The sequence below is a fragment of the Nuphar pumila genome, chromosome 2 (genome assembly GCF_984573655.1).
Source record: "Nuphar pumila chromosome 2, dmNupPumi1.hap1.1, whole genome shotgun sequence".
In the NCBI taxonomy this organism is placed as follows: Eukaryota; Viridiplantae; Streptophyta; class Magnoliopsida; order Nymphaeales; family Nymphaeaceae; genus Nuphar; species Nuphar pumila.
In genome coordinates this window covers 43012460-43039729 of record NC_143250.1, presented here as the reverse complement: position 1 = coordinate 43039729, position 27270 = coordinate 43012460, and the positions used below count along the sequence as shown (strand labels likewise).

Genomic DNA, 27270 nt, shown 5'->3' with positions numbered 1-27270 from the left:
TTTTCAAAGAAGACAAAAAAAGGTAAACGTGCAATTTTAATGGCCTTGTTTTTACCATAAAAAAAGGTAAATTTAAAAACAGCATTTAATACCTCCTTTCCTAATAAAGGCAAGGTAGAAAAGCAAATAGTTTTATATTAAAAATGCGATACAATCGTGAGACATTAAATAGAGGCGTAAAAGTTTAGAAAAACATATTTTGGATGTTTTTTTCGAGATATATTCTATTTTATGTCTAGATTTGTGACTATGGGCTGAAAATTATGTAAACATACCTAACATTCTTGGCCCCTAATTACTTACTTTCCTAAGTTGGGTTTTGGAGAGGAATAACACTATGGGTGTCAATCGGTCGGGTTTGACTCAGACCTGACCCGTGCCAAACCCAATAGGGTTAGGGTTTCATGATAAAGAAGAAGGTCCAATTAGAATCTGGGTTGGACCCAAAGAGTCTGATTAGTACATTTAGTCAGGTATGGTTTGTGAAATTTCATAGTAGACCCGGGTTTGATCCGAGTTTCGATTAAGATCCATAATTTTTCAATGTAAAAGAGAAAAAATATTATTTTATAGAATATGGACCGGGTTTGGTTCATGTAATTCTTATAGGACCCAGGTAATGTTTAACTTATGGTGGACCAAATCAGAGCTAGGTTCAGACCTAGTACCAGTGGCTGAATCAGAATTTTGCATAAAGGGTGGCAAAAAAAATTTGGTTTCTAATATTTAAAAATTTCAAAACTTTTCAAAGGGGGGCATCACTTAGTCTGTTGAAAATTTTCCAAAATTTTTTATTAAAGGGGGCAAAAGATTTTTGGTTTCTAATATTTAAATTTTTCAAAACTTCTCATAAGGGGCATCACTTACTCGGTTGAAAAATTTCTAAAATTTTTTAAAAAAAATTGGTTTCTAATATTTAAAATTTCCAAAACTTTTAAAAGGGAAGCATGACTTACTCGGTTGAAAATTTTCAAAACTTTAGGAGGGGCTTGGGCCCCTTCCTCACCCCCTGGATCCGCTCTTGCCTTGGTACTTGCACATCAAAGTCAGATTTGGGTTTGGACCCACTTGGGTCTGAATCAGATCCAGACCTGTTGACACCTCTAAATAACACATAGTGGAAATGTTCCTATTGGCCTTGTTGAGTGGCCACCACATATTGGTCCTTATTGGATGGCCATCTTGGCCTCCTCTCAGTTTTGTTGAGTGGTCACATCCACCTTCTATTGATTTTGTTTGGCAACCACATTCACCTTGAATGGCGACCTCCTTTTTTTAATTGGGCTTGTTGGTTGGCCACCACTTATTGTACACTTATTAGCTTCCTTTGGGGTGGTGGCCGTGAACCTATATATATGTTCATGCTCATCACTTATCTTTCTCACTTTCATTGTGTAAATGTTCTCTTATTAGCTTTGTTGAGTGGTCACCTCCTATTGGTCTTATTGGATGGTTACCTCCGCATCCTATTGGTCTTGTTAAGTGGCTACTTCTATCTCCTATCGGTCTTGTTGGTGATCATTTTACCTTTCTATTGGAAGTAGTCACCCTAACAAAACCAATAAGAGGTAGTGGTGGCCATCCAATAAAACCAATAGAAGATGACCACTCAACATGGCTCATAAGAAGAAAGCTCAACCTAAGAAAAGGAAGGTATGCCAACATAATTTTGAGCAAAAACAAGAAGGTTAGTCTTGTAAGCAGATTTATGCATCATCAAGAGGTAAGTAAAGGAGCATGGTTTACCACAACCGTGGTAGTACTAGCAACTTCTATAGTAATGCTCTTAAGCTTCTATACTGATCTTGACATACTTCCTTTTACAATTTCATTTTTTTGTGCATAGCAAGCAACACGAAATGCAACCAAATCATACTGGAGAATGAATTTTGCCATGTTATCGGCCACGGCCATATAGAAGATGAGTGAATAGATCATTGGATCCTCTCTTTAGTGCTACTGGGTGATAGCAAGGTTCCATTTCAACACCCAAAGTACTGATGTAAGGATATTATTTTATTATCTTTTATTAGATTTATAACAATTTAGCAGTATTTTAATAAAAATATATTCTTTATTATTAAAATATCCAAAAAAATTATTTGATTAAAAAGTTAAAAAAAAAAAACTGTGCCCTCATGTCGTATTTAGGAACTTGTGTAGGGGTCTCTGTGAAAGTAAAAAAGTGAGTGCCAAGGAGGCTTGCAGCTCATCTCTGTGCGATTCACTCTCACATGGAATAGGAGAATATATGCGTGCACATGCACAACTACTTGAATATGGTGCATATTAATTGGATAAACAGGGCAGAAAGTGTTGTTTCAAAACAGGTGACAAGAAAATATCATGATAAAAATCATGATATTTTCAAAATATCAGTGATATTTGTTACTATAGGCTAATCCAAGTTACTCAGTGTTCCTGTCCAGCCTCTACTAAGTGCAAACCAAGTCCTTGCCAAGCTCAAGTCCAGCTACAATGCAACCAAATACGCCTTAAAAGAGATGCTACACAATCACTAATTGGCTGAAAATTTTGGCATATGAGATAATGCTCACCAATACAGCATTGTTTCTTTTGTTTTTTTGAAAGGCAAGCTGGGGTTAGGCAGACCCCTACCAGTTAAACAACTATACCATTGGATTTTGAACCTGCAACGTCCCAACACAAGGTGACGTGAACTAGCTGCTCCTACCAGACAAACGGAGCCCCCCGTTGGTAATACAGCATTGTTTCTTCAAGAGCAATAAACTGCATCATCCAAGAAACACATTGGAGGCCCTTCAATATTCACTTGGTATCGACAAATACTTGCTCATTTTCATGATATATTTTACAAATCTCCCCAACGAAGAGGCTGATGCCAAACATTAGTTTTGTACAACTTCCAAGAAACACATTGACAGTGGTGAAAGAGGGTATGATCTATTTCATAGTAATAGGTCTGGTATTTTGGTTTCACTATCTTAACTTATTACGTATTCACAAAGGGGGAAAGAGGTTTTCACGATCCATGTTCCTAGTAGTAAACAATAATATAGACGTGCTAGGGTGAAACAGGGTTTCACCATCTTCAGTTATTCATGCATAGTAGCAACTTAATACAAGTGGTCTTTTACAAAGGTGAAAGTTTCACCTTGGCCGGTTTGGATTTGTGGAATTGTGGGGAATTCAATTTCAGAAATTGAATTCTCAGGATTCCCATTCAATTGTTTAGCTCAGTTAATTGATTTGGAATTGAAAACTCATTTCATTCTCTTAGTAACAGAAAACCCGGCAAGCAGGCTACAGTGATCTCAGGCCATCCATTACCTTAATCCACCATTTTGGCTCTTACTAGTAAGGCAAACCAGGTCAAGCCACACCATCTAGCTCACTAATTGCATGGATTGAAAGTAGCTTGCAAAGCCGTGCCTGCTTAAAGGTCAAAATCAACTCGTTTTCGCTAATTTTTTGCTTGGGCCTGTATACTAGTTGGCGTGATGTTCCTCGTACCCTCTGTAATAAATATCGCAAGATTTATAAACAGCAATTTCTTGCAAGATTTTCAAACCGTGACAAATATCGCATATTTACGGTTTTAGCAGATAATTATCACGAAACTTTTTTTTAAATGTGATTTTCTTATAAAAAATATTTTTTTATAATTTATAATTTGTTTTCTATCGCCAAGATTTTGACAAAAAAAAAAACACGAGATTTATGAAAATTTTTAAAATCTCCCGAGTTTTTTACTCCCGAGATTTTGCCGTTTTTAACTTTTGTCACTATGCTTGTACCATATGGACAGATTACAGCGTTCAATTGAAACAGTTAGAAACCTGGAAATTTACCAGGAAAAATAGAAAATGAACAATTCAACACCTGATTTTCCTATTTTTATTTGGCATACGAATTCTACCTTCTTTCATTAACTGCTACAAACAAATAATTGGCATGGTTGCATATAACTTCAGGAAGGGAAAGAAACAAGAAAATTGTGAGCTCATCTATTAGCACCACCAAATAAGAATTCCTCCAATATCATCGCAGCACTTTTAGATCTATCATTGGACAAATTGACAGGAGCCGTCGCACTCGAGCCAATACATGAGCTACTCTTTGGAGTACTATCAGACTGCAAGTATGACAATGTCGTAGCATCTGAAGTGGCAGCAAATGCAAGTGTATTAGAGTTTGCCTTGTCAGCAGAGGATGGGGCATTCTTGTGCTCTTGCTCAGTAGATTTGGATGAGAGCTGTGAAGGAAAAAAAGATCCGTGGGAGGTGGAGAATGTCTCTATTGACATGTGTGGCTGCTCTCTCTTCTGATTCTGCTTCCCCGCTCTAGTCGAGTCTTTTGGATTTGAGGCAGGTAAATTGTTGACTTGCAGCATCTTGGCACCCCCTACCGCTGGCTTCTCAAATGACAAAAAGCTTATTCCTGCAGGCACTTTAGAAAAAAACATCAAAGGCTTCTCTGACTGCTGCCGCTCTACCATCAAGCCCCGACCAGCAACCTTCACTAAATTACTAGATACAACAGGGACTTCTTTACGGGAGCCGTTTGTCATTTTTTTGCTATTTGATTTTTCAGGATGCTTCTGAACATATTCCATGAAATTTTCTTTTGCGTTGGCAGGAGCATCTCCACTAGGAGGTAGCTTCAGTGCATAAAATTGATAGTCAGACAAGAATAATGATGGATAAACCAACACTAGGACGATGATTTATACAATCAAAAGGTACAGTATTTTCACCTTATGCGAGAAGAGGCACTTATCTCCTCTTATGCAAGTACCTTCGGAGACGAAATTGTGACAAGGATAATTCGAGAGATCATGATCAAAAGGGCACGCATCTCCTTTCAAGCATGGATGAGATCGACTAGCATAATATTTGCAGGGCTGAAATTAACGTCATGTCACAAGCAATATGAGAACAATGATAATCACGACACCAGGTCCAGCGATAACACAACAGATAATGACTACACATCAAGCCAATGACCCATTTCTCCACAGGAGACTTGCTTCTTAAGTGATGGCTACTGGAGAAATTGCCAGCCTCCAATCCTTTAGACAAGGTACACTGAAATTTGTGCTATACAATGTTGTGACCACTGACCATGATGGTTGCCACATTACTTGGAATGTGTGTGCGTGCACACATGCATGTGTGTGTGCGTGAGAGAGAGAGAGAAAGAGAGGCACATGCATGCCTGCAGTAATGTATTACAACTGGATACCAGCATGCAGTTAATTGTGTTGTTTAGTTTTCCTACCTAAAAGGGAAGGCACTTATTGGTAACCATGCCACAAGCATCACCCTAGATTATGACATGGACCATAAATTATGTAGAACTTAGGCAGAATTCTTTTCAAGGAAAAGCTCAAGTTTCAGATACACTACCTTAGATCTTTCTCCATAGCAGTACAAGTTTCTTTTGCAGCTAATTAAAGAACAATATGTGCCAATAAAATAAGCTTCTATGACAACAATTAATTTGGAGATAACCAGCAAGAGCTATTGCAATTACAGAGGAAACATTAATCATAATACAATGAACAAGGTGAACTAATTCAAGAGAACTTGTACAGTGATAGAATTTCTGGGTACGTACACAATACAGCTACAGCTTATGGTATGGACATTTTTCTGGAGTTCTTGCTAAGAATCATACATGGTGGTGGTAGAGAATATAAAAATGGAATACCTGAGATACACAGATTTCAAGGCATCATACAAGTACTTTATTTGAAAAAAACAGAAATCCAGATGACCAATATCAAACATCTAATGTGATCTTCAATCAAGAATAACACATTGATGAGCATAGATTTACGCATTGACTTGGACAAACTATCTGAGAATGGGGGCAATCCAGTTCTTGCTGAGCCACAACCCAATGGGTGATTGGGTCCCCATTGACAAAATAGTAAAATATAACCACAAAATCTGATGTTATGAAGTAATTTCTAAGATATAATTAGTTTCAAAGTTGTGTGACTTCCGCAAGGCACCAGACCAGAAAATATGATGTTATCCTTACAGGGTAGAAAGAACAAGTTTACACAAGGATACAATCATACAACTATTAGAACCACACAAACTATACTTACTCTTATGATTGGGCAAATGCAATAGTCAAAGTCTATTTAACAAAATATACAGTGTAGTGGAAAATCAAATCTAAGATTGATCATATTTGTGCTAAAAATGTCATACCTGGGATTTTGTCAGGGGAACAGCATCATGTGAAAATTTGCAGTCATTACCCTGAGAAGAGAGAAATTAAATATCTAAGAGATCACTAAAAGAAAAACATAAAGACATTCCATATAAATTGGTTAGTGTTAAAGACTCCAGTTAAGCTCACCAATTTTTTCAACCATAGCAATTCTTGAAATGCCAATTAACACCAACAGTATTATAAAGACAATTAAATATGCACAAAGTAATTTTTTCTTCTTCAAACATATAGATTCTAAAGTGAAACAGAATATGTGATCACTGTAGTGAGCAAAGAAGCATTGGGAGCGCTCCATGGAGAACTCTGCCAGCTGAAGACCCAGAACATTTCAGGGATGTAACTTATTAGTATCACACACTTGTCCTAGTTTACATTGTCTGTGTTTTATTTTAATTCTTCTCAATCAAGGTCACAGAATCCAATGGGTATGCCAATAAACCATATTGTTCATTGCCTAATTGTTCTATAGAAAAAGACAATAGATTTTTCATAGGACTGTCTTGGTTACCATTGTTACACAAAGTGAGTGCTCTATTGCCTTGGTAATGGACTATAGGTGATAGGGAGGTAAGAGAGAGAGAGAGAGAACATAGTTTCATAAGTATTAAAGCATATGAGGATCAATAGGCACCCTCACAACCACAGTCCAAAATGACTCCCAGCTAGCTGGGAGACTGCCTAGAGCATTTTTGCTACCTATTCACAGAGCATGGATCTAGAGTAGAAGCATGTCCACTTAGAAAATCTGGCTCTAATAGAGCAAAATGCTACATATTTTAGTGACGAAGCCTGTTAAACCCTCGTTTTTTTTTCGGAAAAAAAAAATTGGAGCCGGGTCAGACCCGGATCCCACCCGGACCCGCTAGGGTTATCGGGGGCAAGGATTTCTTTAAAACCCTCTGCGCCGCTTTCCCCCTCGATTGAAAAGGGAAACCCTTTGAGGGTTTCCCGAATCCCCCCCCCTTCGTGCCCTTAAATAATCGTGCAGAGGGGAGGGAGGACTCTCAACCTGCGCCCTCCCTGCTCCCACTTCTCGTGACCTCCCCTCTCTGCAACCCCCAGCGAGCTAGACGCCCACCTCTCACTCGCTTCCTCCCGTTCGGCGTACCTCGACGATCGCCTGATGTCGACGCCGGCCCCCTTCCAAGTACGCTCTCCCCTCTTCTCTCTGTGTATGCTGGGAGGCCGGCGGCGCCCTTCCGCGCCTCCCCTCTTCCTCTGCGTGCGTCGAGAGGACGGAAGGAGGTCGACAGCCCCTTGTCGTGCCTCCCCTCTCTCTTTGCGATCGTCGGGAGGCCAGCGGCCCCCTACCATGCCGCCCTCCTGTTTTTGGCTAGCAGGGGCGATGCCCCTGCCACCTTTCGGTTCCTGGCAAGCAGGGGTGACGCCCCTGCCGCCTCTCTGTTCTCGGCAGGCAGGGGCTCGCCCCCTATCGCCTCTCTGATTTCAACAGGCAAGAGCATGCCCCTGCTGCCTCTCTTTTTTGGCCGACAGGCAGGGACGATGCCCCTGCCTAATTCCCCCTTTCGGTAGGACCAACGGGGGCTCTGCTTGTCTGCCCGGAGCAGTTAGTGCACGTCACCTTGTGTTGGGACTTGGCAAGCTCGAATCCTAGTGGTATAGTTGTATAGCTGGTAGGGGTTTGCTTAACCTCAACCTTCGGGTTAGTCGGTCAGGTCTGGGCTCGCCAAGTTGCCGAGCCCACTCATGCCGCCCCTACTCCCACTGCATGGGGTCAACCCTGACTCAGTCAAAACTTCATGTATGTTAATTATCACCTTTATTTGTTTACAGATTTGCGCAACAGAGCACGCTCGCCCCCGCGTCAATTTTGAGGTACGGGTTTCCCTTTTGATCTCGAGTGAGAAAAGGAGCACAGATGTGTTTCTCATGCAATAGTTAATGGATCCAATGTAAGAAATAAAACATCATCACCAGAACCGGTAGATTAGCAAATGGATCCAATTAACAAGTCATCACCTGGATACATTCTTTTCAGTCATATAATGCATTTTAAGGAGATAAGACAAACTAGGTGGAAAAGATTGGAAATGGTATAAAATTTGGAAATAGTGTTCCTTTGCGACTTTAACTTCTTGGTATCTTTTGCTTGATAGAATATTCTTCAAGAGCTTCAAGATTTGCCTAGTAATGTAGTTCTAGTGCTATGCTAATCTTGAAATATTATTTTAAAAAGTTATTTTGGTTCATTATACATGGTAGACCTTTTGGCGCAGACAAGATGGCCTAAGAACAAAGCATCTCCATCCTGAAGTATGGCATAACACATGTATGAAGTATGTAGTATGGTCAAATACCTATAGTTAGCAGCTAAAACATATTAAGATATAGCTTTAAATGTTGACATAGTGCTTTCAAATATGTTATGTTGTACTCTTCACAGCTCACTCTAAGGAAGATAAAATACTGGATGGCTTGTGAAGGGGTTCTAGATTTTCATAGATGAACAATAATTAACAGATTTTGGCCATGGACTACATTTGTAATCTTTATGCCGAATATAAAAAGATTGGCATGTTGGCTGTCACATGGATATGGCTGCGGATACGGGGTACAACAATTTTTATGAAATTTTCAATACAAACTTGTATATGAAGGGATATGGAAGGATAGTCAAAATGGACAAATAGAGTGTCCGTATGACATACCTTGTGGGATAGTTATGTAAGTTGTAGTGTGACAAACTTTTATGGTTCTTTTTGCCTTTTAATCACTATCTTGCTCGGGTGTTGATTTTGTTTTTAGGAAGCCGAAATTCAGAATGCCTCTCTTCTTAATTACCTCTGATAAGCAGATAATATGCTATGCTATTCTTCAGCAGTGATTACCATGAGACTGGCTATGAATTGCCAGAGATTGTAAACTTCATAGCTGAAAATATGGCTATGGATTTGCAACTATATTTTTTATATAGATATCTTCATAGCTGCTGAAGAAATAGAGGGCGTATCATAGAAAAAAAATCTATTGTTAGGGTCTTTAGTCTTTATCATTTTCTTAGACAGGTGCTCCTTTCACTATCGGGGAATTTGGCCCCTACTTGTTTATGTTGACCCTGTGCAATGGATCCTAAATTGGCCTATTGTGAAGAACAAAAAGCCTTGGATTGTCTGGGTGCAAATCTCTTTAAAAAAAAGAAAAAGAAAATATTAAGGGTGTTGAATCCTTGTGTTGCTTACAAAAACAAATCTTGTATATCTCCAGATTTTTGCCATTGTGAAGGTTTCAGCCATGTGCATGCTAGAACAGATTTTTCAAACTATTGATGTGTAACCAATGTCCAAATGTAATGTCAACTACATGAGAATTTTGTGAGCATGTGTAAAATCTGAAATTTTAGATTTATGTTGCATATGTATTAGTTGCACAAGAGGGCATATTTTTAAAGAGATCCATGAATGTAAACTTGCGTGTGACATAAGTAAGGTGAACTTAATCTGATGAATGGAGTTATTTTTATGTTTTAGTTTGATTTTAGCATGTTGGATATGAATGCATGTCTGTTAACATGTTATTGCAAAGTTTGTTTTGGTACACGTGCATACATGATATGAATGTGTGCAGCCCTGAAATTCAATTTCTAAATGCAGGTTATGTTCGTGTGTGTGGATGTTCACATGTTATGAATGAAAAGTTTCATGTGCCTACATTTATGGGACATGTTTATTTATCGTGCATTTATGAATTACTTTCAAGTGCATGTGCATACATGAAATCGATGTGTGTTTAACATGTACAATCTTGCATAAATGTTCTCATGTACTTATGAATCATGAATGAATGCATGTGTGTTAAGTGATTACATGAAAGCAATTTCACATGGATGGTGAACACATGTATATGATTGTGGTAGCTCATGCACATTGTTGAATTGGTATGAATGAATGTACATTGGAATCCTGTTGGTATCATTGCATAAATTGCATATTGTTATGTTTTTTGCATACGATGCATCGATGTTCAAAATGAATCATCATGGGCCTAGTGGACCTCGAACTTTGGTTTGCTCTTCTTTTATGTATTTTAAATGCATCGCAAAATCACATTTATTTTTATGCACTATATTGCACTGTTCTATGTGTTTTCACGGGCGGAAGTCCCGTGATAGTTCTCGCAGGGGTAGATGCAAGCTTTTTGCCCTTGTTTTTTGCATGCTGAATTGCAAAACTCAATAATTGGCTTTTAATAAAAAATAATGAATAAGAATGGTGTAATATACGTTCTGGGATCTCCCATCGGAAGAATGAGAATCTTAGATATTCGATTTTGGGGGACCATGAGGATACAAAAACTTTGTGTGCTTTACTTTGATCTTTGAACCCGATATTGAGGTTCTTTCTCGTGGCTACGGTTTTAGGAAGAGTCTGTCACTTTACCTGGAGTGGTGTATTCAACACAACTGTTGTTTTGGTATAACAAGAAAGTGACACTATTGGATGTGGAGGTCCTTAGTGTCCCGACATTAGATATGGAGGTCCTTAGTGTCCTGACATTAGATAATGTTCCGAATGTGATTCGGTTGAGGACTGAGTTTAGAACCCAGTAAATAAAATACAACTTGTGTGCTAAGATACCCTGAAAACCTAACTTGACCTCGGGAATTTATACCTGTTTGGTGTATCCACGAGCAACGGTAATTAAAAAGAGGAACTTAAATTGTATGCATTTAATAAGGCATGCATATGGAAAGAAAAACTTTAATTAAAGATAATAAATTGTTCATGCATTGCACATAAATCATGCATAATCCTGCAATGTATTAGAACATGCATATTTTACTTGTCGGTTTAATAAGCAAAAAAATAGTGATGGGAGTGTAGTGAAGCTCGGTGAGCAAGAAATACTGGTGGATGACTGTTTCAAATATTTGAGATCTATCATTCAAAAGTATGGAGAAATTGATGGAGCTGTAAATCATAGGATAAAGGTTGGGTGGATGAAATGGAAAAGTGCAACTGGAGTGTTGTGCGATCGTAGAATGCCATTGTGGTTGAAGGGAAAGTTTTATAGGACGATAATTAGGCTCGCTTTACTATATGGTGCGGAATGTTGGGCTGCTAAGAGACATCATATTCAAAAAATGAGTGTAGCTGAGATGCGTATGCTTAGATGGATGTGTGAAAATACAATAAAAGATAAGATTCGAAATAAGGAGATACGTAAGAAGGTAGGCGTTGCATCCATTGAAAATAAGATGAGAGAGAATCGTTTACGGTGGTTTGGACATATTCGGTGAAGGCCTAATGATGCTCCAGTTAGAAGGATGGAGAAATGGAAAAATATGTTAGTTAAAAGAGGTCGAGGTAGGCCTAAGAAGACTTGGATGAAGATGATAGGAAAGGATATGAATGCTTTGAACCTCACCGAGAACATAGCATTAGATAGAAATGATTGGAGGAGAAGGATTCATGTGGAAGACCCAGAATGATTTTCTTCTTTGGTTGATATCGCCGACCCCAATTGTTTTGGGATGAAGGTGTAGTTGTTGTTGTATATATAATAATATATATAGTCGTGTCCACGTACCAACATTTTTTGGAATTGCCATGTTGTACCCTCCATAACCGCACCCGTACCCAGGTGATAATGATGGTAGGGTCCAACTTGTTTGCACTAAAAAAAAAATACATCTTAAAGGAGAAGTGAATAAAAAATAAATACCATCTAGTGACCAGGGCTGATATCAACAGTCACAACAAGGGAAATCCAGTAGTAAGGTATACATGCCACAGATGTCCTTCATGGAAATATCAACAAATGCATGCAATTAACTTGGGCCAATTTTCATAATTGGACTGTCTAAAAAGACAATTGCATTCGTGCAAGTAAAATGGAATATCCCTAAGATTTTCCAATTCCTGACCAAATCGGATAGGGAAAAATGCATCACTTTTAGAAGCATTATTTTTCTTAATTCCTTCTAAGGTTGGACAAGGTACATGTTATGAATTGCCAATCATATGAAGAAATATCAAGATAATGTGATGGCTTGGTAGAGTTGGTCACCCTACTCAGTCAGCTATTCTAAGCGTGAAACAGGAATTGATGGCTTGGTAGAGTTTATCACCCTAACCAGTCAGCTATTCTAAGCGTGCAACAGGAAGAACCCTTTATTTCCCCAATAAGTGCACTTTGAAACCCTTTAAGGTTTCTTGTCCACCCATGATAAAGAGGGTAGATTAGTTGTCATTGGTAATTGGTGTATACCACATTCGTTTCTAATTACTAAAATTACAAATATGAGCATCACCTAATAAAGAGAGATTTTTTTCCCTTTAACAGGCTTCCTGTATGTCACATATATGAAAATCAAAGTTGATGCAAAATCTTCTCATTTGGGACTAAGAGGTGCCATCCTTTAGACCTATGTTTGCAACTTGTTTCTGAAAAATAAATGGTTACTTCCTTGGTTGTCAAAGGTTTGGGCACAGGGCGAAAAAAAAAAGTCAGTGACCGTGTCAACGACTATAAAAAGGGGAAAAGAGCTATTCTTTCTTTTCTTTTCATTCTAACTCTCTCCCGTTAGGGCACAAAGAAGAAGAAGAAGAAGAAAGGTACGGCTCTCTCTCTCGGGCTCTCTCTCGTTTAGTTCACTTAGAGATGCCTCTCAAAGGAATAGTGAAGTGTAACTTTTGTGATTTTATAATGCATGCAAGATTGTATAGATTTAAATGTCCTATTGTCTAGCATATCAACTCCACTATGAAATTATGTACACATAGCATTCCTTCAAATATTCGTGTTGAGCTTTTTACTAGTCTTAGAGAAGATGATGAGAGAAAGGCACAAGTACATGCAGCATTTGTGGGACAAAAATTGCCAAAGGTAGTCCCTAATTCAGAAGATGACTCGTCATCATCATCTCAAGCCACTAAACAATGCAACAAACGAAAGAAATTGTTGAAATGAAGTTTGCTAAAGAAGAACGAAGATGACTTTCATATATAGACATATGTTTTTGAACTCTATGTTTAGTTAAATATATTGTGTTGTTAAATGTTTTGTGTTGGACAATGTATTGAGAAGGTTATTTAATATAATTGTCTTATAGTGTTCAACGACATATTTTGTTTTGCTATTGCTTATTGTTGATTGATTTTATGTTGTATACATGTTTGTTATAAATTTTAGTAGTTTGTTTACATATTGGTATGTTTTTTTTTTGTTTTTTTGTTTATTTGGGGTACTGCCTAGACCTCGCCTAAGCTTTTTAGGGGGCTCACCGCCTAGGCTCCGCCTAGCGCCTATGACAACTAGGTTACTTCTCAAGAAAAGGAAAAGTCTAAGGATGTAAAGTAGTAAACATAAGACAATTTTCAGTAATTTTCCAATATCACTCTAATTATGTTTCATAAGCAACTAGCTGTAAACTATAATAAATAATAAGCCAAAATGGATCTGAAATATAGCAATTGCAGTAGCAGCAACAAAATCTTATCCAAAACAACTGTAACAAAGATTCAACTGTAACAAAGCTTGCCAGTAGAATGGCAATAGATGACCAACGTTTACATGAATGGTAACATTTACAAGGAACTTCCTAAATGACAATAGCCACAAGCTTAAACTTTTAGTATTAATAAAAAAAGATCAACCTGTCGACATTGTCCATGCAAGTAGAATCGACAGATTGCCACTGGTTTTGGCTTTGGCACTGGAACTGGAAGTAGCTTCAGCCTTTTAACCCCAAGTTTCTTGTTTGTCTCTGCTCTTTTCCGCTTTTTCCTCTCCTGGGAAAGATAATATTTGTCAGAAACGGTTCTTGAAGACAACTAAACAACACTCTATAGCCAAAGAAATCTGGCATTCAGGAAACTGTAATATAGAAAAAAGACATGAACATAAACTTTTGGCCTCAACCTGAAAGATTATAAACATGTTTAACTCTGCATCAATCTAATTAATTCCCATGAATAAATATCATCATACCTTTCTCTTTGCTTTTTCTTCCTTGGTTAAAGGTCCCCTTTTTCTCTTGTTTTTGTGGAGCTCAACATCCTGCATAAGGATATCAGTATATTTTAGCAAAATAATCAACCTAAACAATGTTAAAAGGAAAGAAAATAACATCAACCAAGTTGCACGATGCACAAGGTTGTCAAACTAGGAAGCAGAAGACTAACAACCAAGTTGCATGATGCACTTATGGATCTTTTATGCTACATTAACACTGTTATTAAGGGACCTTTACAACCTTACATAACACATTGATTGCAGGGCACGAATCAACATACAGGTTTTGATAATCTATTTGACATCATTGACTATAACTATGATATGAACATGTATTAAACATTTTTACTATTTATTTATTCATGAGCTGAAGCATTAGAGTTAGATCTTGATTTGAAATTTGTGTTGCCATCATCTTCCGTAGCATTGGTTTCATCTCTTCCTCAAATCTAGTGCACCTATTTTTTCTTGCTTATGTTAAAGAAAGAGCAACTTTTGCAACAAAGAACCTTGATTACTTAGACCAAGATCACATGAGAGCTGAAAAACAAGTGATGCATAAAAATAATATTTTACATTGACATATGTACACAAAGTTATGCCATTACAAGAAATGAATATCTCCTCCTACCACTGATTTAAGAATATCCATATCTTGTCAGAAATATCTATTCTTTTGAACATATTTTATAAGGGCTACATCTTTCAATATTTCTCAGTGACAATAAGAGGTATATGATATTTGTCAACTTGGAAGCCTTATGCCTTTCCAAGGTTCTACACAGTTCATCCAATCTTAGACGATGAGATTTGACAATTCACTCAAATCTGCTTGAAAAAAATTATAAGGGAAAAAAGAAAGAGAATATCTAAAGTTTTCCTTCTTTCTTTATGTATGTGTAAATCCATGTGCGTGCACATCATATTCCAACATACCTTTTCATCTGATATTGTTCCATAAGCTTGTGCTAAATTTCCAACTGAAGTTTTTTCCAGTGGTAACGAAATATTCAACTTAAGTTGTTTGACTCCATTACCATCTTCATTTCCTTTTCCATTTTCTAGCTCACACTGGGCTACCAGTTTGTCATCTGCCTGTTGCAAAATTGGAGCTTATTAGGAATCTGTACATGGAACTTTGGAATATACAGAATTCCTATTGAAGAAGAGACCAAACATGATGAAACAGAAAAGTGACTGACCACAGTACAAAGAGAAAGAAAATCCTGGCTGATTACCTGAACTTCCCTTATCTTGAATAAAGCTTCATTCTGCCAACTCCATCCTTCTGCATTTCCTTCAGAAATGCTGGAATCTTTATGTCTGAGATTGACAGGAACAGATCCTGGTGATGCCAGGTTATCCTCTAGTTTTCCACAAATTTCAGAATAGCTGAGATCCTTAACAATAGGAATACTAACAGGACCATGCTGAAAACCGGTTTTATTGTGAGTGCTTGTCTTTGAAAAGTCACAACATGTTTCATTTGATAGTGAATTAAAACTATGAGTTGTCACAGGAATCTGCAGCTCATCATCTGAGATTTCTCCTTCTTCAAGCTCTATCATTTGTACAGAAACAGTAGAATCATTTAGTGGCTTGTTGGTAATCAGTCTATCCACCTCCTCTGTGCTAGAAGAAAATGGGTTTGCATCAGAAGAAACAAGTTTATTATATTTGTGATATTCGTGTTCCCTTTCAGTGCCATCATATAGAGAGACATCTGGAAGCCCTAAATATTTATCACCATTCCTATCAGCATCTTCAAACCCTTCAGCAGGTGCTAACTGATTCCTATTTGCATCTCCAGTACGAGAGTTCTCTATTTCAGTGACAGAGCATTCCTCCAAAGACACCACTTTGGATTTCAATAACCTTCCCTCAGATTTTGAGCATTCTTGAGCATCCTTCGTATCTATAGAACCTGCAAGGACACCTAGAGTTTTTATAGATCCACCCTGCACTCCATGCTTTAGTGAAGAAGGTAGAAAGCTATCAACTTCGCAACCAGGGATCCTATAAATCCAGGAAAAATCTGAATAGATTAAAAGAAAAGAAGAGAGTGAATTACCATCTTGCGAATTTGAAAAATCTAAGAAAAGAAAAAGGAGAGAATCAGTAATATGCAGCTAACAATGCTTGTCAGCCTTCTTCTAAGAGGATAATGATCATGATCACAAAGTCTAACCAAAGAATCATTTTCTAAAGCCAATGAAAGCACTAGCAGCTTCATCGAAGACAAAATCACAAGCACAAACCCTTTCATGGTTCTTCTTTCTCATAGAACAAAAACCTTGTCAGAAGACTCAGAACTCATCAAGCCCAAGCCAAAAGAATTCATCTATAGCAAACACCAAAAAACAACAACAAATGATGGTTTTGTACCATTACCTGCATTCTGAACTCCATTGCATGGACTCCCGTCTGTGTCCGAAGAAGCAGGACCCTTTCTGCAAATGCATCCAGGAGTCATGGGAGGGCAAGGATGATGATCCAGAGGCGAGTTGCTCAAAGCCGAGAACAATCGGCCAGAGAGGAGATTCAAGGCTCTTGGGCATTTCACGGAAGACGTCTCGAAATCGATCGGATCCCATTTCCAATTAAATCCACAGGTTGGAGAGTTCTCGGAGTGAAGACCACCATCATTACTGAGAGAAAGAAGGCTGGTGACAGAATCAAGAAAGGGGCTTCTTAGACGAACTCCGGCTGTTGGCATTGGCTTCCCGACGCCTATGGTGGTCGACACTCTCGTTGTCAGTTTCTCACCAAAACCAACCATTTTGACAATCTGTCAATGTCGTGAGAGGACGATGCATCGAAGCTGCATCAAGAGAAGCATAGGTTTTATGAGAGAGAGAGAGAGAGGGGTGGGGGGGAATTGATCGTTCTTCTTTTACATATTTATTTTGTTGATCTCTAACAAATTGACTAAGGTGAACACGTTACACATCTATAGGGTTTGAATCAAAACAACTTGCACCTATGAGTTTCAACTCGTTGGTAGTGTATGCATATCTGCACCAAAGACTCCTTTTCCCATTTTTGCTCTTTCTCTCTGTTCGCTGTCTCTCTCTCACGGGTCGCAGCAGCGAGAAGAAGAAGGGGATAAGAAAAAAATAAATGGGAAGGGGAAAAAAAGAAGAAAGATAAGGAAAAAAGAGAAAAAAAAAGAAAAAAGACCTCTTCCTTGCACCCATCGACGGGAAGGGACCGAAAGACGGGCTGGTGCCATCAACAGAGGAGAAGAAAAAAACAGGAAAAAAAAAAAGAAAATGCAAGAAGGAAAAAATGGGAAAAAAAGAAAAAAGAGAAGAAGAAAAAGGAACAGGAGGAAGAAAAGAAAAAAAAAAAAACGTACCTGCTAGTGGTTCTCGTGGCCTCCTCCTCTTCTTCTCTCGCTGAGGGAGGGAGCGAGAGCGCAAAACAGGGCGAAAGGCTTCGTCGACTTGTCGAATTAGTTGGCATTTGTCACAGGGACACGTTATTTTGGTGGAGTGACACGTAGACAGGAAAATGGACACGTATAGCCACTATTTTAATAATTTTTATGATGTTAAGTATTATTCTCATAAAAAAGCATTTTTAATATTAAAACTTAGTTTTTTTATTGATTAAAAATTTCGTGTCAGCGTGTCCCATTTTTTCAAAAAAAAATCGAACCTGCGAGTTGAATTAGTGTTACGCGTCCTCGTGTCGACGTATCTTTGTGACATAGTTTTAAGGGATATCAGGAGTTTGAAACCCACGGATGTTATTCTGCTACTGTAAAACCAAAAGTTTTCTTATTATTTAACCAAATTATCTCAATCATAAGCTAGCGTCCAATTAATCTTGTGTTAATTACACAACTTATGTTTTAAAATTATCATTTTACCCTTATATTGGGAGTGAATAAAACTACTAGTTTACTCTTATTCTAGAAGCATGAACAAAGTAAGTTTGACAGTTTGTAGGACAGTCAACTGAATGTTTTTAGTAAAAAGTTTATTGACTATATACCTCCCCAACAAGAAAATGACATTTGAACCTTGACCTCCCCAGCAAGAAACCAGATACCCATAAATGATTATTTTTCAAGAAAAAAAAATTATATAAAGCTTGAATTGCAATAAACCAATCAACCCCACAAGTACTCAACACACTAATAGCGCAACTGGGTCCATTTGGTTCCTCAATGGTTGACCCGATAAATACCCAAACCGAAACTAAATGCATTTTCATTTGACCTAAAAGCCTCTTCTTCTTCTTCTTTTTGCATCACACCGTATCAAATGTGAGAATCAAAGCCAAATGCAAGGAATTCAACCTTCTCCAAGTATGACACCAGCAACATTAGATCAAGAGCAGGGATAAGAAGAAAAGATGATGAATAAAGAAGTCCTAAAGTATAAGCAAAAATAAGATTAAAAAAATATTCTACCGGGCGAGCATGGATAAAAAGAAGAAGAAGAAGAGCAAAGAAACCAATGATTGAGAAAGAAAGAGAGTGTGACAACTTATAAGTAAAAAAAAAAAAAGAGTTATTTAAAACTAGGCTTTAAAAAAAAAAAGTTTTCTAAAAACTGGACTTTCTCATGCGGCAAGACATGGGTAGCATGATTATTTAAAAAAATATATAACTGAATTAATTAGAGGTAATTAAATTGGGAAAAGTTTGGTATGCTCATGAATTAGGCCGAAACATTTGGAATGTATTTGAAAAATTCTTTTTTTTTTTTACACCAATAAGCTCACGAGTGAGTGAGATGGTTTTTCCGGTTAACCCAAAAAACAAAACGAAACTGTTTTTTTCAAATCCATTCATGCCTTATATAGGGTAATCCAATATTAAACCCTACCTTATCCCTAATCTCATAATAGTCCCTGACTTTTGCAGAACTCTATTGATCCTCAAGGTCAACTCTCATCGAGGTAAGTGACGAAAATCGTGCTCCAAAAGGGTTTGGCGCTAGTGCAAGTCACCTTGTGTTGGGATGTTGCAGGTTCAAAACCCAATGGTATAGCTGTTTAACGGGTAGGGGTCTGCCTAACCCAGCTTGCATTTAAAAAAATAATAATAATATTAACAAAGGCTTTTTTTCAGGAAAAATTAAAATAACTTTAAGTCCGCCATTTTCATTCTCTAGCTTGGGACGAGATTGTTTGCCCTCATATTCATAGATTATCTTCGTTCTTTTTCTAGAAGTCTCTACCATGAAGTAGTGGAAGCAGGTTATTTCTCTTAGTATAGAAAATTGAAAGATTGGGAATGGATCACTTGGTATAACATCCTAAAAAATATGGGTGTTACAGGGAAAATATTCATAAAAACAAGCCGATATAGATATGTTTCATAGATTGTTGCATGTTTTGGAAGGAATGGGATCAAGAAGGGAGACCTATGGGGTTGTTACACACTTGTATAGTTTTGGTAGTATTAAAATCCGTCATATTATTATAAATCTGGCTTGTCCAGGGTTGGATGAAATGAACAAAAAGATGAAACAGAACATTCGTTCGGTAACAATTGTACCAAGTCCAATGTTTATTTGGACTGCACTAAGATACTATGTTCCAAATGTTTGTTGTTTGATAAGGATATGCCAACAACTCTTGATTCAACCAATAACAGTGAATACCAGTAGGCAATTCGAATCACCAAATTGATCAACAATGAAACTCACTCGATGGTGAACTTCATACAAGAGAAAACCAACAGTATAAAGAGTCAACTCTCTACATCCAAATAGCATGATTACATCATATTCACCTCTACCAATAGTTATCAAAAACAAGTTGACGGATTTTTGCAAGTGGATGTTCAAGAACATCAATCCGATTTGAACCTCCGATTCGTGATCAATGTGATGCAAAATAGAGATTTAATTGGGTGTGCCTATTCACCTTTGTATATTTTGTGTGCATGATATGTAAATGAGCCACAGAGGGGGAGAAAAAAAAACTAATTTCCCCTTCCTAAACCAATGGATTATGCAAGAATGATACATTGACCTAAACTCAATCTGCAATTGAGAGGCATCAGATTGAACAAGAACAAAGTGATCATAGAATTACATGTTAGGGTAGTTGAGCATGTTGTCGGAAGCCTCTCGCTCCCAGAATTTGTTCTTTGACGAGCCATTCGGCAATCAAAATCGATGAACCGACCAGAAGCAACCAGCAAAGAAGAAGCCATCCAGCAAGCCTCATTAGGGTTCCAATTCGAGACGTCAGTAGGAAGAAGGCGGTGGTGGAGCCTAAGAAACCCCTTTTCACCAATGGTGGAGCTTTGGACGCAGGAGGAGGAGGAAGACGATGGTGGCGACGATGACCTCGCCTCCCCCTCCACCGGCCACCGGGATCATCGATACTTTTTTTTTCAATTGTTGCCCTTATTTTTGTAACAGGGGTGTGGAATGTAAATAGCAGTCATGTTTGTTAAAAAATGTGTGCTTTTTTGGGTGTTTTGTCCCACGAAATGTTGAAGCAGGTTATATGTTCTCCCCTGAAACACGCAGGTGTGTGTTCTCGAGTCTGAATGAGCGCCACATATGTAAGCATATGAGGCTCATTTTCTCGTACGTGTTGCAAAGACTTAAGTACCCTTTCCCGTCATTAGCACTATAAAATGATATTTCGAGTAAAGGTCAAAAATGTCCTCCCACCAGAAAGGGTTAAAATCATGATCGTTTTTGCCCTAAGGAGTAAACTTTCTGTTTTAACAGGTGCTCCTTGCAATATGTCACCCTAAATGTTCTGGATTACCCTTTGAAGATGCACCATCTGCTGTAACAGGAGCTCCCTTTGACGATGCAGCCTTTGACGTTGTCTGTTGTCACGGGAGCACCCTTTGTTGTCGTCTGCTGCTGCCGAAACACCCATTTGTCATCGTCTGTTGTCGTCGAAGCACCCCTTTTTGTCGTCTATTGTCGTCGGAGCACTGTTGCCACCATCGGATGCATCCACTACAAGAAAAATGTTAATTAGCGACGAAAATTTGTGACGGATTTTTTTCGTCGCAAATTAGTGACAGATTAGCTAGAAAAAACTTTCTTAATGAATCCGTCGCTAATTAGCGACGAATTAACGACAACAATTATTTTGTCGCTAATTAGCGACGGAATTTTTCCGTCGCTAATTTTTTATTTAAACCGAGCACGAAATTTTCCCTCTCTCCCCGTTCGAAATTTAAATTGATCGCGCTCGATTTAAACCGAGCGACGTCGGAGAGCGCGTTGGAGAGCATGTACATGAGAGTGGAGGACGGTGACGCCGGAGGACAGTCGGCGATCGTTGGAGGACGTCGGCGTCGGTTCACGGAGGACGACAACGCCGATTCACAGAGGACGGCGACGCCGGAGGACAGCGACGTCGGAGGACGGTCGGCAATCGCTGGATGATGTCGGCGCCAGTTCACGGAGGACAACAATGTCGGTTCACGGAGGACGGTGACGGCGGAGGACGGTCGGCGATCGCTGGAGGACGTCGGCGCCGGTTCACGGAGGACGATGACGTCAGTCCACGGAGGATGACGGTGACGCCGGTTCACGAAAGATGACAGTGCCAGTTCATGGAGGACGGCGACGCCGGAGAGCACCGGTTCATGGAGGACGGCGACGTCGGTTCGCGATGAGGCAGAGCGATCGTTCTGTGCATGCAATGCCTGTCGGGTGCGGTATAAGTCCGGCTTAGTGCTGCCGGAATACCGCCCGACAAGGATCAATTTTTTTTATTTTTTTTAAAAAAAAATTAGCGACAGATTAGCGACGGATAATGTCCGTCGCTAATCTGTCGCAAATTAGCGACGGAATTAACGACAGATAATTTTTTCCGCTAATTAGCGAACAAAAATTCGCGATGGCCTCTATCCATCGCTAAACAGTTTAGCGACGGATTAGCGATGGATAGAGCCCGTCGCTAATCCACAGTTTTCTTGTAGTGATCTACCTTCTAGGTGTTTCTTCTCCACTGTCGGATTAGCAAAACTTGTATCCTTTCGATGAGTTTTATGTAAGGATTCATTATATAAACAAATCGATTTATAAATTTGAATGCTAAATCTTATAACTGGTTGTACTATTCATGATAAATAACATCTATTTTCATACTGAAACAAATCGATTTGTACCTATCCACCTTCTGGGCATCAAAAAACAGTTAGCACTATTTGTTCTTATGAAGGCCAAACATTACAACAATATGTACTTATGAAGGCTAAATTTCTACAATGATTTGTAAGTTTGAATTTAACAATGATTTATACATTTAATGCACTAGCGATTTATTCGATGCAGCAACAATTTATACGTTTGAAGTAGTGTGATTTATGATTTATGATTTATACATTTACGATTTATGATTTACAACAATATGTACTTATGAAGGGTGTGATTTGTACAATGATTTGTACGTTTGAAGTGGCAACAATTTATACGTTTGATGCAGTAGCGATGTGTAATTATGAAGTTATCTTGATTTGTACTTAATTTTGATAAATCATACTACGATGTTTACTTATGAAGCCAAATATTGCGATGAGTTATAATGTTGGTGATTGTGTAACGAATGTGATAATTTGTAATAATATATACTTGAGGAGGCAGTTGTAACATATAATGATGTGATTAAATTTATGTGTTGTGCAGGTTAGCAATGACTAAAATTTGTAAGACAAGAAAGCCTTCACCGTTGGAGGAGATGACTCTTGGAGAAATCATTCGCCAATCTGATATATATGAGGGTTATGTAAAGTACCAAAATATAATGAACATTGAAAATGAAAAAGACATGAACAAATTATTGGATATTTATTATGCGGAGCCTGATCCATCAAATATTGAAGATGAAAAGCAAACAAAGAAAGATAAAGAAGAACTAAAGATGAAGAAGAAGAAGGATGACGAAGAGAAGGAAAAGCAAAGGAAGGAGGAGGAGAATGAAAACTATGCGCACTTACGAGGCAAAAAGAATTCTTTCTGCCGACCATGCAGAATTAAATCTACATGCATATCATTCTTCATGTTATCTGTCATGATCGTTAGTTGCATCATACTGTACTATGCATCGAGTTGTTATTTACCGTGCCAATAAAAGAAACGACTTATCGTATATGTGTGTTGACGATAGTGATTCACGTGACAGTGATTTAATGACAACTATGATGTTAAGCGATTTCAATTTTGATCGTTAAATGAACAGTGATTTGAATACACAAATCGCCACCAAAATCGTTCAATAATGTAAATGTCGCACGCACACGTTTCAATATCGTAATATAAATATATTACAAATTGACACTAGCAAACACATAATAGGTTACAAATCGATATACATATCGCATAATATATTATAAATTGATACGGAAATTCAGCATAATAGCTTACAAATCGATATTAACAAACAAAACAATATCTCAAAAATTGATAGTATGTTACTACAACCGCAATTTGGGTTATACTATTCCAATATTTTCTATACAAAGGCAAATCATTGCGGCTGACATAGATGTCATTGCGTAAATCGCTAAATGAAGAATAATTTGAACACACAAATGGCCACCTCATGTCGCTACAATGTAAATTCCTCACGCACATGTTTCAATTACATACTACAAATATCTAACAAAACAATACTAGAAAGCACTTAATATTTTACAAATCGATACATATCACATAATATATTACTATACCTAACCCTAAACCCTAAACCCTTAATATCTTACTAAACCCTAACCCTAAACCCTAAACCCTAAACCCTTAATATCTTACTAAACTCTAACGTTAAACCTTAAACTGTAAACCATAAACCATAAACCCTAAGCCCTAAACCCTAAATCCTAAACCTAAATCCTAAACCCTAACCCTAACCCTAAACCCTAAACCCTAAACCCTAAACCCTAAACTCTTAATATCTTACTAAACCCTAACGCTAAACCCTAAACCCTTAATATATGTCTAAACCCTAAATCTTAAACCATAAACCCTAAACCCTAAACTCTAAACCCTAAACCCTAAACCCTAAACCCTAAACCCTAAACCCTAATCCCAAAACCCTGTCGACCCTGCAAAAGGATTTCTTCATGCCGACCATGCAAAATTAAATCTACATGCACATCATTCTTTATGTTATCTGTCATGATCATCAGTTGCATCGCACTATAGTATGCATTGAGTTGTTATTTATCATGCTAATTAAAGAAATGACATATCGTATGTGTGTTGACGATAGCGATTCACGTGACAGCGATTTAATGAGAGCTATGACGCTGTGAAGCGATTTCAATTTTAATCGCTAAATGAACAACGATTTGAATACGCAAATCGCCACAAAAATCATGCAATAATATAAATGCCGCACGCACATGTTTCAATATCATAATACAAATATCTTACAAATCGACACTAGCAAATACATAATATATTACAAATCGATATACATATCGCATAATATATTACAAACCGATACGAAAATTCAGCATAATAGCTTACAAATCGATATTAACAAACAAAACAATATCTCACAAATCGATAGTATGTTACTACAACCGCGATTTGCATTATACTATTCCAATATTTTATATACAAAGGCAAATCGTTGTGATTGACATAGACGTCATTGCGTAAATCACATAAATCGTCAACCGAAATCCAGGTCTCATCAGGCATATCGATTTTTCATCAAGGCTAATCTCTTCATAATAAGTCAGATCCTTCTAACTGAGGCATTTTTATAGCCCAAATTTGGTGTATTTTTCTTTGCCACTAAGCTCTGCCCTAAACCGGCTTAGTATCAAAGAGGGGCATCTGTAAACACCCCAATTTTTCCTCATCCATTCTCAAACAACCCCCCTCGTGTGGGTGCCAACCCTGATAGGTCAGTATAGGAGTCCAACCCCGAGTTTGTTTTAGAAGATTACCATTTTACCCACTTTTATTGGGAAAATTACAATTTTTACCCCTAGGTCATCCTAAGACCCTAGTCAGTTGAAGTCAACCAAGCTCATTCTCAAGCTCAGAACAGTTAGAATGTCAGTCATTTCAAGCTCACCTGAGCTCACAGTGAGCAGGTCATGTTCATTTTTTACCATTCCTGCCAAAATGGGATCATTTCTTAAAAAATGAGCTTATTTCTCATTCAAATCCAATCCAATTGTCTTCAAGTGAGTCATTCTCAGTCAATCTTATTCTTCTGAGTCTAGCTTGAGCTAATCAGAAGTTCAAGTACTCCAGTTTCAGTTTAAAACCACTTTCAAGTGTCTACGAGCTCATTTTAGCCCATTTCAACTCATTCAGCTGAAATTGAGTTGAGTAAAGCCAGTTGAGCTAGTGTTTGAGCTTTAATTTTAGTTCATTTTTACATTACGGATCTTTGTTTCAGCTCAAACCTAGTTCTTGTTCATAACTCACTTCACTCCAGTGACCATTTCTCTAAAAATGGCAGCATTTCTTGACAATTCAGTCTAAGAGTCTAGTTGAGTCAGTGTCTTGTCAATCCAGTTGAGTTCTGAAACCTTAGAATCTAGCTCAATCCAGTCCATTTCAATTCAAACCAGCTGAAACCTATATTTTCAGTGTCACTCTGGCCCGGTAGAGACCAAAAACCATTTCTTGAACCATTTTGCCCAATTTTATCAATTTTACCACTTTCTGAACTGGTATAACTGTCAATCGGGGTCCAATATCTAAAATTCTTCATCCAGGGTTAGCATTTCATATCATTTCTCAGCATTTCTCATCATTTTTCATCATTTCATAACATTTCATCATACTTCATTTCATTTTCGAGATCCAGGATTTCAGTTTTGAAAATTTCAATGCAGATTTGAGTTTTAAAGTTTTCAAAAATCAATTTCAAACCTTGGGTTTCCAAAATTAACATTTTTACCCCCAAGACTCTAAATTTGGAAATATTTTCTCAAGAAAACAATATGGATTCTTTTCAAACTTGGTTTTTCAAATTCTAAACTGGATTTGCTTTACAACGGGGTACAGAACTTCAAATTCTGGGTTTATTTCAAAAATTGCCAACAATGGCTCATTTCATCCAGAAATTTTTTGACAGACCACTTTACCCCTTTGGCCTTCAAAATGAATTTCAAAATTGAAAAGGTGGGCCCACTTCGAGATGGCCTCTCCATTTGCATTTCCTTTTAATAAAAAAAAAGCTTTTTCTTTGTAATTGTTTTTCCTTTTATTTTTATTTTCATTTTATCTTTTTTGAAATATGGGACCCACAAGGGGGTCGACCCCCTCTCCCTCTTCTTCTCCACCTTCTTTTTCCTTCTTCCCATTTTCTTTCCTTTTCCTTTTCCCTGCTTTTTCCTTTCCTTTCTTCTTCCCTTTTCTTCCTCTTCTTTCTTTCCCTTTTCTATTTCTTCCTTCTCTTTCTTTCCTCTCTCCTCCTTGACGCCAACCCTTTCCCTTTTTTTTCTTCTTCTCTTCCTTCCTTCCTCTCTTCCTTCTTTCCTTTTCCCTTTCCTCCTTTCTTTCCTTTCTTCTTTTCCCCTTTCTTCTCTGCTACCTTTTCCCATAACCACCTATGGTTGGCTACCTTCCCTATTCATTCATACCCTCTCTCATTGACACCCATTTTCTAGCCCTAATCCTATTAAAACCTAAGTTTTTATTTTTGAGCTAAGCATCCAACACTCATATGGCAGCCCCTCTTCTCTTGGATTCAAGCAATCCACGCACATCTCTCTCTCTCTCTCTCAGCCTTACCTCTTTTCTTGACAACACTTTGGTTTCAACCACCTCCTCTTCCAGCAGTGCAACCACTCACCTCCAGCCAGTGTCACTTCCTCTAGGACTTCAGCCACCATCTTCAGCAACACATAAACCATTCCAACCATATCCCCAGCCACTGCAAGAGAAGCTTCAACCTTCATCTTGCTCCAGTTTGTATCCCCTCTAGCCGTTGCCTTCAATCTTGCTGCCTCTCGATCACTGCTACAACTCCAATCGGTACATCTGCAACTCAAGAACCAGCTGAAACAACACCAGTCTGTCAGCCCTTGGTATTTCAGAAGATCGAGTCTTCATCAAAGGAGGTGCTCCATCTAGCCATTCCATTGCCTTTGCTTCAGTC

The 27270-nt window shown here is 38.0% G+C and overlaps 1 protein-coding gene across 2 annotated transcripts; it reads right to left on the bottom strand.

Moving 5' to 3' along the window:
- Window positions 1–3868: 3868 nt before the first annotated feature.
- Window positions 3869–17605, bottom strand: LOC149845356 (uncharacterized). 2 transcript variants are annotated; one of them, XM_089995711.1, is made up of 9 exons: window positions 17564–17605; window positions 16597–17026; window positions 15444–16129; window positions 15142–15300; window positions 14182–14250; window positions 13848–13982; window positions 6207–6257; window positions 4739–4885; window positions 3869–4642 (listed from the first exon to the last, which is right to left on the bottom strand). In XM_089995711.1, exons 2-9 carry the CDS (start codon window positions 16982–16984, stop codon window positions 3986–3988), a joined length of 2292 nt encoding a protein of 763 aa, XP_089851837.1. In that variant the 5' UTR covers window positions 16985–17026; window positions 17564–17605; the 3' UTR covers window positions 3869–3985. The 2 variants fall into 2 exon arrangements, with proteins under 2 accessions (XP_089851837.1, XP_089851836.1); XM_089995710.1 differs by having other exon boundaries at window positions 15444–16240; window positions 17564–17595.
- Between the last annotated feature and the right edge of the window lie 9665 nt (window positions 17606–27270).